General features: G+C 37.1%; 1 protein-coding gene across 1 annotated transcript in view; it reads right to left on the reverse strand.

The window, feature by feature from the left end:
* Positions 1-4,427: 4,427 nt before the first annotated feature.
* Positions 4,428-16,474, reverse strand: part of HEME1 (Uroporphyrinogen decarboxylase) — a 239,763-nt gene continuing 227,716 nt past the window's right edge. The window contains exons 5-6 of the mRNA XM_089405992.1: positions 5,077-5,312; positions 4,428-4,972 (exon numbers count right to left, since the gene is read on the reverse strand). Of these exons, the coding sequence (XP_089262118.1) occupies positions 4,831-4,972; positions 5,077-5,312 (378 nt within the window). The 3' untranslated portion in view covers positions 4,428-4,830. The remainder of the gene's footprint in view (positions 4,973-5,076; positions 5,313-16,474) is intronic.

Genomic DNA, 16,474 nt, shown 5'->3' on the forward strand with positions numbered 1-16,474 from the left:
TTATCTCAATTAATATTGATTAATTAATCATATTCCCTAAGTTTAGACTTCAAAAATATTTAAAAAAACAGCTAATAATCTGATTGAGACACTTCTAGGTCGAATTTCCAGAAACGATTTCTGAGTTTTGGAGATCTCATGTATTCTAGCCTCTCCACCAAATTTCGTGGCTAGAACACATTCGATGCCACAAAAACTAACACAGGGTTGGTGTTCTTATCGGTCTGCATAGATCTGTGTCAACAAGCTCTAGTGGTCTTGATGTCAAACAGTCCTTTGACTTGAAGCTCATTGTTATTTGTTATCCATGTTGGAAAGATTTGCAGATGGCACTAGTTTGTTTCAAGATTTTAGGCATATCTCTCACTACTTGTGTTCTGTTGATTTTTACCAAACTGGCAAAGCTCAAGTGCCCTAGCCTTTTATGTCATAACCAACTCTCATATGTTTGTTCAATGTAGCATTTTTATCCTTGAATTTCATCAAGAATATATACATTGTTTAGAGTCCTTATCACTCTTCCCACTAATCTTCCTAAATTAATATTCGTTATTTCAATACCTTTAGCATGAAAAGTGACATCAATCTTGATCACACATCTGGCTGGCACTTAAGAGATTATGTATGTCCTTCAACATACAAAGAATTTTGTGCTTTAGCCCTACCTTTGTTAGGGCTTACGGTACCTCTTCCAACATTTTTTGCATATCCTTTGTCTCCAAAACTCGCATTTCCTCCTTTTTCTTCTTTTAGAGTAATAAATTTATTTTGATCTTTGATCATGCGTCTAGAGCACTAGCTATCAACGTACCACTAACTTTTATTGTTTTGTCCACATTTTTTGTTGGTGGTTCTTCCTACTTTTTTTCTTCCAAAACCCTTCTCTTGATTTTGTAGGACAGTGCTCTATGTCCAAAATTGTTGCATCTATAACACTCTATACTATATTTGGATAATGGAGCAAATGAATTATGATTTATGTTATTGAAGCCATTAATATATCTGATTATGTTGTCTACAAGTTTATTCCTAGAGGTTTGATGAAAACATTTTTAATAAATATTATAATCTTTACACTCTCTTACCTGTTGTGGAAATTTTTTGCATAGAAAAGGTGACCAAGAAAAATAGTTTGATTTTTGGCTATGTATGATTGCCTTAATGGAACAGTTCTTCTGGAGTTGATGTGCTTTAGAGAATATCATTTGTCCTTTCCCTAATCATATTGTTGCCTGCATTGTGAATGGACTTCTTGAGAGCATCATCGTAGCTTTTTGGTGTAGCAGTGTTTCCAGACCCCTGATTTATATCCTTTCTCTTGTTGAGATTGGAGCTTTCAAGATTTTCTTTAACTTCCTTTCCTGGTGACTTTGGATTTGCGTCTTCTTTTTATGAAATCTCACCCACATAACCAAGATTGATCTTATCATATCGTGGTCTTTGGCAGCTGAGAATAACATCCAAGGTTTGAGTGCTTTTCATGTTTTTGTTGAGCTTCTCTAGCTCTTTCCTTAATGAAATAATTTCCACTTCAAGCTTTCTTCCTTTTATTTCCAACAACTCCTTACTAATCTCCTCAATTTGTGGTGATTCACATGGAGTAATTTGGCCTCTAATACCTGTCAAGTGTTGTTTCAGCCTATGAATAACCCCAGGATCCTCCTTAATTTTTATATGGCAAAATTTTCAATGCATATGATTATCAACCATTTCATCATATGCCCAAGCAGCGTCTTTCACTCTAGGAGCCATTTCTTGACTTGGAAATGAAAGGAAAAAAATCTAAAAATGAAAACAAACAAAAAATAGCATTGCTTCAATGTTCATTTCTTTTAAAAAAAACACTCTTTTTAATTTCCAGATTTGCACAAAAAAATAAATAAGCAAAAACAGATTTTAGAAGTGAAAACGAAAATACCTCTAGGCACAAACTGCCTCTTCAATGCTACTCCAACAAACCAACTCCTCAATGTTGCTCTAATGGCTGCCCAAGAAGCTCCTCGCTGCTGCTCCAATGCTTGCCCAAGACTCCTCACTACTGCTCCAAAAACAAACTCCAGAACTCTTCACAAACTCCTCATAAATTCTCATACAAATGCAATGAGATAGTTGTGAGGAAATGAGAGGGGTTGGGTAGCTTTTATAGGGTTTGGGAGAGGTAAATGGACCTCAAAACAACCCTAAGCCAAATTAGAATTGGTTGTGGGGTCCTTTTTCTCCCCAAAAAAATCCGCAGGCCGCTTTTCACCGAGTCGGCCGAGTTAGCTCAGGGTCAGCCGAACCAACCGAGTTGTTACTGAGCCGGTCGAGTCGGTCACCGGCTTGGCCAGCTCAGTGACAACCCGGCCAATGGAACCGTTTCGGCCACTGAGCCGACCCAGTCAGGCACTGGCTCGGCCGTTTCAGTTTCGACTCCGCTGTTTTGTAAAACACTGAATCAGTATCAATTCTCTTCACTCAATAAAATCTCATCACATAATCAAGTGTCAACACAATGCATGAACACATAAATTAAAGTGAAGATCCAAACTTGAAGAAGAAACACTTAAATGATTTTCAAATAGCCCTTAATTTATTACAACTTGTGAGGACACCAATCCTCTGTAAGCACCAACTTACACAAAATTGCAGGCATCGGCCTGTCATGAAGATGAGGACACCAATCCTCAGTAAGTATAACTTACAATTGTTTAGACTCCAACTTGTTTTATATAAGACAACACTCCTCTTCTGAAATTCAATTCAATCTAGCACTATGTTGTTCACTATTCAATCGTCAATACTTAGGCTTCTAGTCTGGTCAAAAATAAATCTTCTCCCCTGGCAGTTTACATCCAACACTGTACTTGTTGTGCAAGCTTCATTGGCCTTTACAGTCCTTATAATTATGTTGTCACTTCTCTTTAAGTTGTCCTATAGGCCTATGGCCTAAATAGACCAAGCTTGGCCTTGAAAAAGGATAAAAACACACAAAAAATACAAGTAAATATACAGAAATCACCTCTTGCAACCTTCCTTAACAACTTGGCATTCAACAGAACTTAACCTTGGCTTTCAACAGGACACGGCCTCCTTAGCTAAACTCGGCCTCCTCAACAGAACTCAACGTGCCTTCCAAGAGACCTCTGCTTTCCCTTCAACAAACTTGGATTGCCTTCAACACAACTCGACTTGCCCTCCAACAGAACTCGGCTTGCCCCTTCTTATTTCACAAGGTCTGAACCCTTGTTTTTCTCCTCTCTTCCTTCACTAAAGACTCCTAGAACATATCCAAAATTGCTTAATTTGGTGGTTAGAAATGCTCCTTCTCATGCCTACTTACAATGCATTTGAGGTATATACTGGGCCAACTTGTCCACTAGTTGGACCGACTGGCAGAATGTATAATGAATATTCAAAAAATCATTTCTCCTCAATGTGAGGAGTTAGAAGGTGTGACATGTTGGAAAGGTCTCGGAATAAGTTTTCCAACCATATATCCTATTCTCCCATTTGAGCTAGGTAATTAGAGTAAAAATGCCTTCAAAGATAAGGTATCCAAATGAGGCCTGCTTGGACAGCCTTTGACATCAATAACCATCATTTTCAACAACTCATGTACAATTAATATAGGTAATTTACTAATAACCATGGCAATTTAGTAATGTCATTAACATGCCTAAGCCCATAAAAAATTGGGCAACTATATACCATTTTGATGTCACTAATTGGTGCCAAACATGATACCTTAACTCCTTCATTTATTTCACGAATATATGCCTTGCAGGTAAATAAGAGAACGGTTGAGACAGCGAAGTCCAACACTTCACAGTTTGCCTACAATATGTACTAGCCGAATACGCGAACAATAGTATTGTAGGTGTGTGTTGTGAATATATGCATTGCAGGCCAATAAGAGTATGGTTGGAACAATCACGTCCAACCCTTCCAAGTTTGCCTATAATTTGCACTGGTCTAATAGGTGAACAATAGAACTGTAGGTGTGCATTCTGCATCACTTACCTAAATCCAACACCTTCAGCATAGTAATTTCAAAGAATTATGTCCAGAACTAGTAGGTAATTTGCAAAATGAAAGAGTTGGCTTGATTGTTTCTGGAGAAAACTAGATTCTTACACTGTTCAAAGTAAATTCATGATACTTTGCCAGGCTTAGATGGAACAAAAAGGAACCAAGCTAGAAGGTTATTTAAAGAATTGTTAGTTAGCCAGGGTAAAATCTTAACCCTTTTTTGCCAAAATGAATAGATGTAAGAACTTTAAGAAATTCAGAGAAGAGACTGTAGAACAGTTCTTATCGAACCACTAACGTAAACAGAACTAAGAAATATTGCTTTGTAAAAGAGATATTCATGGTCGAATTAACAAGAAAGTGACCTTTTAGCATCGTTGCACTAGTGCTGCTATTACAATATTTGGCCCAAACAATAAACAGAATAACCCATTTTCAATTTAGTAGGAGCATGCTAGGCAAATAATCTCACAATAATACCCATCATTCAACATTCTGAGTCCTGACCCACTAAATCACTTTTACAGCCTTTTGAGGTCCTTCAACAAAGGACTTAAACTGATTGAACAAAGAAATATTTTTCAAGACATGCAAGACTTGCTTATTCGATTCTGCAAATTCGCTTTATAGTCCCCACCTCCCCTATATCTAAATAAACAAATGCCAATACAAACTAATTGGTTAGACAATCACCAACCAAATTAAATTAGTTGTGACAAGCAACCACGTACAATAAACCTATGCAAACAGGATTTTACACAAGTTCGAACCCCTTTTCTTTTGGAATCCTTACCAAACCCATGATTCACATGTCCATATTCACTTATTAGCACATAATTGATCATAAGATAGAGATCTTGCAACATCAAAAAAATGCCGAACTGCTTCCTCTGGGGTTCCAACAAGCACACCATGTCCTAAGTTTAGAATATGTCCCTGTCTCCCTGCACCTCTGACCACTCTGCAAATTACGTTTAAATCAATAGTAGTCTACTATGGAGGGTATCACTTGATTGAAAGAAAAAATTTATTAAAAAGAAGATCCAAAAACACAAGTAATCTAACCTTTGAATTTCCTCAGTTATTGCTGATAATGAGGAAAATAGTAAAGCTGGATCCACATTTCCTTGCACCCCAACTGAATGACCCAACCGTTGCCTACCATCTTTGATATCAACAGTCCAGTCAAGTCCAATAACATCAACTCCTGTTTCTCTCATGCGCTCTAGCAACCCACCATTTCCATTGATGTACAGCACCAAAGGTACACCAGGGCACCTGACCTTAACTGTGCTCACAATCTGTTCACAATTGTTTTCAAAGTTATATTTCTGGGTTTCTGAACTCATACAAAAGTACTAACACAACATTCATGAGACTGAGAAAATAAAGTCCAGCCCACTTTTGACCCAACAAAAGCCCCCTGGAATCTGGTTCCTTCTCTCTGAATTGCAATCAAACAAAGGTGGGTTGATTATTATACTTGATCCTTTGAAGAAGGCTTATGTAATGACCCCAAGGGGAGCCTATATTGGGTTAAATATATATGGTATGACCCAAGGGTGGGCATAGATGGGGTTAAATATACATGTAATATATAAATGTATATGTAATAGGGTCATCCTAATAATGAAGGGACCAAATGTGTAATGTGTGGATAGCTATATATAGAGATCACGCATTCATTATGGAGGACAGAGATGTGATTGGGATGTATGAATGCATTTGAGTATTTGGAGGTGTTTCTCCTAATATTACCTGTATTATCTCCATGCTCATATTGTTGTACATGGTGTGTACTTCTAATTATTTTTATGTATCTGGATCATAACAGCCTATGGGCATTGGAATAGATTAGCTAACTAGAGACAAAGCATTCAAAGAAAATATATGAACACATACGATTGGCTAATCAAGCCTTATCAACTACAGAAAAGGGACACCATAATTCTCTTAGACAATAAGACTAAAGACAAGCCCAACAAGATCAAATCCAAATGGCTCGGACTTTATATCTTAACTAATGTATATAACAATGGGTTAGTGGAACTCTCCAAGATTATAAGCGAACACATTTTTGGCTGTCAATCATTAGTTTGTTCAGCTCTTCCACACTAGAACCTATTTCAAGCCTATTGGATGTAGCATATAAATATTCACAAGGAATCGGGTAAAAATCATATTGCTAACAGTAAACATTGCAAAATAATAAGATAATTGAATACAAGTCGATGACACAAACATTGTGCATAATGGATAATATATTTCAAGGCAGAGTTCATTGTGAGGCATCCAGTTCTAGTCTGGACTGAGTCCCACTGGGTTACAAGCCGATATTGTGGCTGGTGATTTAGCCAATTGCCATCCAGATATTCCAGTCAAGGAGGGGGATCCTGCAAGGTTTCCCTTGGAATATATATATGGACAATAATTATTGATAAATTTTGGTATATTTATAAGTATATCACAGAACCGAAAAAGTTGAAAAGCAGCTGTAGGTAGCGCATGTGGACTGTGGCTTACATGCAACTGCATCCCATGGATTGGTGGGGCCAATGTCAGACAACTCAACAGAGCAAAAAGTCAGCAAATCCAAGATGGAGAGTCAACTTGGTGACTTGGCAAAACTTGGCATAAAACTCGAGAGTTGGCATCAACTCCAAACACTAACTAATATAATCAATATTGAAATTTTCATAAGAAAGAGTCAAAGATTTTACATTTCATGACAAATCCATAAAATTAGATTATAAATCACAGAAATAAGCTAATTTAAATACTAAATAACGTCAATTTTCATAATTGAAATAGAAATGGATCACGGAACAATGAACATCAAATAATCAAAATAGTTTTAAAGTCCAAAAATTATATAGAAAACAAATTAAAAGTAAAATCTACAAAGTCCAACGCCATGGATGATCAACCATGGCATATAAATGATGAAATTATTGATTATAGAGCCCCTGGAGAATATGTCCTGAATGTTTGTGGTATTTTAGGACAAAAAAATAAAAAAAAAGGTGAATATCCTTCAAAATGCCTGCAATGTTTTGTCCTAGGGTTCCTTTGATACTAGATTAATTTACTGCCATGCCTCCATTGCAAAACTGCTGCCCAAACAAAGCTGTGGTATGAAAATATAGCCTCTGATCTCCCCGGCAATTTTTTGGTCTCCAAAGAACAAGAGAGAAAACAGTGAAGAATGTAAATAGAAAAAGTTTGTTTTCACTCTTATAAAACCACCAGCCAAGTCAACAATATGGACTCATCAAGTTTGAGTTTTGATCAAATGCAATAAGTCTATTCAAATTCACTGAAATTTGCCAAGTTTGACCACAACTCAGTAAGTTTACTTAAAAGTTCAAACTTGGCTTGCCAAACCAACGACTCACATAAACTCATCCATTTCAGGTAAGTCCATTTTCATTGGCTGGGCCCTATGGTCCAGTTATTTACAAGCTCTCTCAATTCATTTGTCATTGTTTCATGGGCCTTATTACCCACCAAAATGGGCAAAACCCTATAGGAGAAAACTTCTCTCCCATTTTTCACATCCAGCTGACCAGCCATGCAGCCCCTGACAGCCACCACTAGCCGATGACGTTCCATTATATCTCTGTCACCTGCATCAATGATATGCCTCTCACCCATCTAGCAAGAGCAGGTGGACGAAGGTGGGTTTCCAATCAAAAGGTACTTTATTCATTTTGCAATCGGGCGCTTATGCTTGTTTGTATTTGGGCATTTAATATGGATTATGGGGTGACCTAGAAGAAAGAGGGGTGTTGACCATGATTTGTTCCCTCACCTTATATGGGGGGTTAATCTTCGATCCCAGTCTAGTAAGACATCCCCTAATAGCCCAATGGGTATAGGAGGGGCACTACTCAGAAAGCCCTGAATGAGATAGCATAGTTACATCTATCCCTATCCCATACTTACCACTTTCCATCATACATTACAAGCCCGTATCTCACATCTATTCTTCAGGTTCAACTGACCATTGGTTCTTTGGGATTTGGCACCCATACATCCTCATACCTGGGTACAGCTTGGAACTTTTCCCTAGGAGGTTGATGCAGCTAAAAGAAAAAGAAAGAGCATAGCATGGCCACAAAGACAAACAAAAGAAAGAATATCAAAATGCAAAATATGGTCGGGACATACAAATTAGCATGTGGGCAAAAGCCTAGCATGAGCTCTACCTCACTCCTTATGGCCATCACCGAGTTCCTGTGCACATGTTGCTCCATTACATCATAAAAGAACCCTTGCATGTCCCAACCCCAATGAGCAATGAAATAACTCAGCCTTAAGAGGTAATACAATTGCAATATCAATCAAGGCAAGCTCTAACCCTTTGAGCTACGAGCAGTAATACAAAGAAAAATAAAGCAAAAGTAGAAGGCGCAAAAGAGGGGTGGAAAAACAAAGGTTCAATTGGTAGCTCATGAATCCACGATTGCTCCCTCCTCACATCTATACACTCAAGATGTGGATCCCCATCCAGTTGGTCATGTTGACCACTGGAGTGGCACCCGAGGATTATCTGAAGACTCCATGCCCAAGGATGTATCAAAGGATGCTTGTACCATAAATCATCATCATATAACCAGATTTTTTAAACTCTACATCTTCTTATCATTTTTTGTTGTACCCAAATTCCACACCCCTATGGGGAATTGTAATAAGTGATGCTAGTATGATGAGTTTTGAATCATGTAACAAGCCTAGGTAGCTTGGGACCTTGTCATCAAGTGAGTATTACTCTGGCAGGTTTTTTTTACATGGTTAATTATCATCTCCCTACCAAGACTTAATAATTAATTGAATTTTTTCCTCCAAATATACCTCAAAGCCAGAGTACGGCTTGACGGTGAGCCTTGGGTGAGTCCTAGTGTCTAAGATCAATGTATATTACCATACTAAATCACACAAAATATTTCGTGGAATTTGTTTAGGTCTAGATGGTCATTTTGTATTTTTTTAGATTTTCCGCAGAGCGGAAATTGCAATAAAATTTGTATATGAAATGTAATAAGTGTTGTCTAGAAGTTGTATGGGATATGAGTAATAAAAATTGCACCTCTCACCTTCAACTTTCTACTATGGCACACTTTGAAGGATTAATAATGTGTTGTAGACCTTCAAAACCCACTTTGTGGGAAAAGTGGGAATAAATTAAGCTAGAAATAAATTAAATGGAGAGAAATAAATTGCTCCATGTGAGAAAATGACATGGAAATGACTTGAAAATTATCCCAAGTCAAAGTGTCGAGTCAAGGGGCATGTGGAAGATGACTGAGCACTTTACATCATAAATACACCACTCACTCAAGGAAATGGAATTTCTTAGAGTTAATGCAGGAGCAAATATCTTGGAAAATCAAATTTTTGGAAATTAATGCACATGAAAGATTTTGGAGAGATATTCATTGAGATATTCTTGGGAGTTTGTTTCCACTTATGTTCCCTCACCTTCACACTTGGCATTCATCATGGCACATTGAATTTCCTTGAGGAGGGACCACGCAGTTCATGAGGAGGATCTACACTCAACTCATTGGGATCATCATTTGAGGTGGCATCACATTGTTTGTTCTTGGAGTTTCACTGGAGTTAGCTCCTTGTTTTGGTTCACACTTGGATTCTCATGGTGCCACATAGAGAATTCAATTTTTCTTGAGGATCTCATGGTGCCACATATGGAATTCGATTTGCCTTGATGTCCTTCTCATCTCCACTTGGAACCCGACTTGCTGTCCTTGGGATTTGCTCCATAGTCATTTGTCATGGACTCATGTGGACTCTACATTGGGATTTACTCCATAATCATTTGTCATGTGGACTCTACATTGGCATTTGCTCCCAACTCTCTATATTATAGAGCCTTGAGCTCTCATATTAAGAATCTGAAATATGAGCTATTGTGCTTACGAATACTCTGCTGGATTGTACACTCTTTGCAAATTAATACAAAAGACTTTGGGGTTACATTTGAGGTGTTTTTCTCCTTGTGTATGGTAACTTCTTGATGTTCTTGCTCTTATATTTCTACTTGTTTCATTATGTTATTATTTCCATTATGTTTTTCAAGTTATGTTGATGTGTAGCTATCTCACATTAGCATAAGGATTATTTACTTGCTCTAGATAGAGAAATGTTTTAGTATATGTCAAATATATCTCTAGAATTTTCCCTTCATTGCATTTTATTAAGCCCATGTGGATCCAATCTGTTCATGTCAAGTTGTGTAGAAAAAATTTATTGGATCAAGCTTCAAGCGTGAGGGGAAGTTCTTGGGTGAACCAACCCACTCTTGAAAGTACTCAAGGAGAACTCACATTTGTCAATTGTCAAAGTCTTATCATTCGAATTTGTCTTGCAGGGATTTCTTTTGAGCTTTGGTCTCATATCTCTTGCTTCATAATTCAATATTTATTTCTCAAATATTGTACTTCATTTGCTAATATATTGCTATTGTAAAGCTAAATCATGGCTAAGCAAAGAGGAGAGTTTACTCATATTCTTTAGCTTAGCCTTTGTAGATTATATCGTACACATACATTTGTAATTATATTGATTATTTTCATAGCTAACACTTGATTTGTATTGCAGTCCTCTCTAACTTGTTTCTTGTGACAGCTTGTGGGATTTATCATTTGAAACTATTAACAAGTTGTGTTCAAGACCTTTGGCTCTCAATTCAATACTAACTTTCTCTCTTGGTCGTAGGCATTTGAGGCTCTCTTTGGCAAGACCGAGTTCCATTTTGGGGCTGCATTTTTATCTCTTGGTCGTGAGCTTAAGGAGGCCTAGCCCCTCTTGCTTTAGTGAAAATTCCTTCCTTTTCTTAAATTTAAAGTGGCCCCTTTGAAATTTCGGATTTCAAGGTCCTCCTTGGTCTTATTTGCAGCAGTAATTCATCAAGGAAAATTCTATGGTTTAAGGTTTCATTGTAAAAGACTTTTCCTTGAGTTTGGATGAGGCTTTCATGAGCCCTTGCCTCTTGTAATTTAATTAATAAAATTTCTGATTTTTGGGAGTGTGGGTTTTACCCATTGGCATCCCTGTCTCTCCACTTTGGGAGAGAACTTGTGGTTGGTTTGATTTGTTGATTCTAGCTTCTCTTCTCACTTTCATGCATGCTTTAATTTGCCAATTAACACAACCATAAATTTCATTTAGTTTGCTAAAGTTCACTACAATTTGCTTGCATCATTTACATTAATTGCTACAAATCACAAGTTACATTTCTATCTCATAGCAATTTATTTTTCATGCAAAGCATCTCTTTAACTTGATACATTTTAGCTTGGGTATTGTCTAAAGTTCATTTATGCTTCACTATTGTGCAACAATTTCACATCTTAAGTTTTGATGCATTGTGTATTTGGGCAATTTCACTTTCTAAAGCAATCATTTGTTTTATGTCAAGCTAATCTCTCAAGTTAAAATTTCTTTATTTTGCAAAGCTATTTTGAGTACAATCTTGAGTTTATTTTTCACAAGCATTGCTATTTATTTTACATGCAAACCAATTTCTCATAAGCTTCAAGTTTGATTTTGATGGATCATTAGTTTATCATAAGTCAAAGCAAATCCTTTCACTTCACAATTTTACATGTTATAAAGCTTATGCAATCTTGTGTTTAAAGCATCTCTATCTTTTACTTGGTATTTGCAAATTTACATGCATTTCATAGTAGGCATCTTAACTTAGTTGCATATCTAAAATTAACCTCCAAGCATAAGCTTGGTTGATATAAATCATAGGGAAAAAAAATCTTGGAAACTTCTTCCATTTGATACGAAATAAGGTAAAAGCATTGTGACCCTACAGTTATGAAGGTGGCTTGTCCCCTTGTAGGAACGAAGGCACACGCTGATTCATAAGACTTAGGGGATGGGTATCGTTGATGACACCTATGTACCCTCGCCCCTTCTTTCTTATAGTCACCCCAATTTTTACCCTTTGGTAAGAGCTCAAGACGAGGACTTCTCACCTAGATTAGGCATTTTAGATTAAAAATTAACCAAGATAATTTCATCCAAATCTAGTGTAGGTGCATTTCATTATTAACACATCGCATGGTTTTACTTGCAATTTGTCATTTTACTCGTCAATATTGAGTTGAATTTTATTTTTTTTGGCAAGCATTATTTCATCTATATTTTGCAAATAGAATATTAATTGTTTTCCTTTTGCCAAATATCCTTGTATGTTTCGATTTAGCTATTGATCATATATATTTGAAGGCATACTTATATCTTGTATTGATTATTTCATTGTGCTAACATTTTCTTGTTTCACTTTCAGGATTACTTGTGCTTTATTTGAAAGCATTTCATTTATATTAAGCAAATATCTTTCATTTTTTAGCAATACTTTAAAAGGCATTAGTCTTTCATATGCTTATGCTTATCTCATGTGTTGATGGTTGTTAATGGTTATTTCATTTCATATTGCTCACATCATATTTGCTTGTAATCTTAAGAAAGTAATCCACTTCACTTTAACATTCTCCTAGAAACCTCACATCTTTAACTTAGTTTTCCTTTAGGGACCACCCCCCATAGCTAGCCTAGGAAATAGCTTAAAAGGAGAGAGTTAGAAATAGGCGACAGCCCCTTCTCTTAGTTCCTTGCCACCAACCACACCTTGTGGGGTTAAAGGCTTTTCTCACTAAGTGTAGGTAGGTGTAGGTAGCAAGGTCAATAGGTCCCTTTGACCATGGCACTTGACCATGAAGTCTTCTCCCCTCTATACCATCATTACCATTTGCCAACACCTATCAATTGAAGGGTGGACTGAGGAAATGTTACTTCCCCTTAGGGGTTGGAAACACCTAATAGGGTTGTCCTTTAGCCACTCCTACCTAGGGAGGAAACACCATTGTGAGCTCAAAGCCCTGATTTTGGAAGGGAATCCCTATTTGAAATATTAAATAGCCCATTACATTCAAGCTTGGTTCACTTAGATGCAATAACGATTATTGTCCCTGATGACTGGTTACTTTCACTAGACTATATGTTGTGATTGTTAGGTGGTTCAACAGCCCATGTACTGGCCACATTACCCACAAGTACCCAGACCATTAGAGAAGTATATTGGCACCCACAGGTGAAGTGTTGAGAACCTTGTGTCTCCATGTCGCAGTAGCATATCACATATGACCTTGGGCACCTCCTGCGCCTAGGACGTTATGCCACTTTACACCACATTTGATGATTTTTCAAGATGATACACCTAGACCCAACGTGCCCCTAGGTCAACCTTAGCATCATATAAGGGAAGGCAGTGGATTTAACGCCCATATGAGGATGGTATCACCTTCAAAGACCTACGAGGGCTAGTAGCACCTGGAAAGCCCTCAACGTTGGAGTAGAGGTGGACAATTTTTCATAGTTGGAGACCCAGGAATCCCCTTTGTGGTGCCCCGACAGGATTTTTGGGACCACTTAGAGCCATTGATGGAAATTTGAGGTCAAACCTCAAATGATGAATTTTATATGCTACTACATCATACTTGGCACCTTATAGCATCAATGTTTGACATTTGGAGCTCATTTTATAAATGACATCAGCCTTAGAGGCCTCACAGCTCACATGTGTGGGCTATTATTAGCATCTATGTCAAAGCTAGTTGGGTTGGCTAGTAACCCAACGGTTTCATTGTTATATTACTTGTTAGTAGGGGCTTTTAGGCTAAAATTAGAACGCATCCTCCTCATATAAGTAGAGGAGAGGATCATTTCATTTGATCTTCATCTCTTGGACTATTTCGCCCTCCTTAGAGAAATTTCAGCCTTCTTGTTTCTTGGTGAAGATGTGATCTATGGAGTATTCTCGTTCATTGGAGCTACTTTCTTGACTTTGGAGAAGTTGTTTTGGATCAATAAATGAGTGTTCATGCATATTGTCTTGTAAGTGAGCTTATTTAATGAAAAAAAAATATTTTATATCTAATGTATGAAATAAATTGATGATCTACAGTTTTTCTTGTTGTGCCCTAATTGGTTGAAAATCAATTATAAAGAATCCAGGTCTCATTATTCTATGCATTACTCATGTATGATATGTGAATGGCAATCCCCTTGGTGAATCTTGATTATAGCTCTCCCAAGGTCCCTCACAAAGGCAATAGTTAGGGTTTCTGCTAGGGCATCAAACATCCTTACTCCTTTGCAAGTTATAGCTTATCTTAAGAATCCATAGACTCCATCCACCCAAGGACCAGGCACTGGCCTTGTCTAGTTGGTGATCAAGTAAACATTTATCCATAAATTGACATTGCTTTTCTCTTTATTCTCTAATACAACCCTCTTAAGGTCAAGAAACCCATTTAGGGCTTGTTGTCGCTCAAATTGTACAAGCACGGTGCAACAACAACTCAAGTTAGGGGTTGTCACTCTGATCCCCGATCTCCCCGTTCCAGTTGTCTCCCAACAACAGGCTATGGGGGGTAGTCCCTATGGAATATGAAAATGAAAGAACAGTTGGAAACCAACAAGTCCGGGAGACACGGTTGAATGGCCTAGCCACTTGGTTGATTTTAGCAAGTTAATAGATTTGATTAGATTATTGTGATGAGACCAATGCCATATGGAGTCAACTACTTGCTTTACATTGATTAAATACCAAATGATCGAATGAACAATCGCTGCTTAGATGCTTTGCTATCATATATGAAGTGCAAGTCCTACAATCTAGGTGTGATGCAAGAAATCTTGGTTAATTTTAATTATATGTCTAGCTAAATGTATCCCTTAATCCTCAGTTGTTTTGAGGCTAGTCTCTAAAGTAGGTTGTAGAGAGAAGTCAAGGCAAAGCAAGCAAAAGCTTGGTTAACAATACCTCCCCTTGAAATCTAACATACTTAGTGCCTCCGATGTTGTAGAGACTATGGCAATGACAATTGCAAGGTCACTATTTTAACCACTAGAGAGGGTCTATCCTTTGCAAGCTAAAAGATGAAGGGTGTTCCTATTTCTCTATCAACCAAGCTTATGCTTGGAGGTAAGTTAAATAGTGCACGCTAGACCTAGGATGCAAATGCAAATTGACTTGAGTGCTCTTGAGTTAAGATTGATTATGATCTTAAGTATTTATTTACAATTGATCCTTAGTTATCACACAAGAGTACTTAATGAATGAAAGACAATCTCAAACACAAGATTAAGTGCTCAATTTCAGTAGTGCTCAAAAGATATATCAATGTAATCAAAATATAATTGCTCAAAGTACCAAATGATAACAAGATAGATGCTCTTAGTAACAATTCGCCAATATATCAAAGATAAAATTATCATCCACAATAGATATTAACCATGAAACAATAATGACAATGATGGCAAGTAAAAGAGATTAGAGCACTTATCACCAAGATTAACCAAGGTTCTTTTTAGAGACAAACACAATAGTGAAAAGGATGTCAATGAAAGGTTGCTTAAGAGATAGACAATTCGATGAGCAATTCTCCAAAATTTTGTCAACCAATTATCACAATGCTAAATTAAATGTGTAACAATTAGATCTTCAAGAGATGCCAATATCCAATAAATCCTTGAATTACCAATTTAAGGAATATTACATCTTAGGATTATGTGTTTATGCGAGTGAGCTTATTAAGTGCAAAATTGTAACTTTGAAGATTATGAAACTCACAAGAAACAACAATGTGTTAGTGTTCTTATTAGCAATGAAATAACTTCACCAATTGCCAAATCACTTCAACAATTCAATGTAAACAACACCTTTCCACAATGAGCTATGATTATCAATAAGGCATGAACCAATGCTAGAAAACTTATGCAACTTAGGCTCAAGTGTTATGACAGTAGTAAGTTAATTTAATTTAGAGCACTTTAGGATGCAAAGATGAAGTGCATATGAGTGCAAAAATGCAAATGAGGTAGCCCAAATGCTAGACTACTTTTCCAACACAAAATTCTCAATGGATTAGGTTCTTTTAGATGCCAATGCCACTGTTATGATCAGACCTTATTATGCTTATGACAGTCATCAAATTTTCATGAAACAAACCAAATAATGAATGCCCAATTGATGCAAGTGACTTAGCAATATGTTAGGAAATTTTGTCAATTATTTTTATGTCACTTAGATGGGTATTTTACCACTTTTATCAAATGATTAGAGGCTGCTATCAAAACAGAGATGAAAGAGAGGGTTTGATAAAGCAAACCGATAGGCCTTTAGGCCTAGAAGATGAATGGAGAACTTGCCCAAAAATCCTCTAATGGAGTGACCACCTGCAACCACAAATATTAGCTTGAAATTCGCTGAAAAACACCAAGTGTTAGAGGCAAATCAAATGAGAACCCAATGCAATGACTGAAAGAGGCAAAGAGGGATAGCAACAAGGAAACGCTAGGCCTAAAAGGCTAGCGTTAGGGCTAGAGAGGGGACAGCAAGGCCAAATAGGCATGCGGCTAGGGC

Source organism: Pinus tabuliformis, chromosome 2_2 (genome assembly GCF_031772625.1).
Source record: "Pinus tabuliformis cultivar Carrire ecotype Pingquan chromosome 2_2, CPIR1, whole genome shotgun sequence".
NCBI lineage: Eukaryota > Viridiplantae > Streptophyta > Pinopsida > Pinales > Pinaceae > Pinus > Pinus tabuliformis.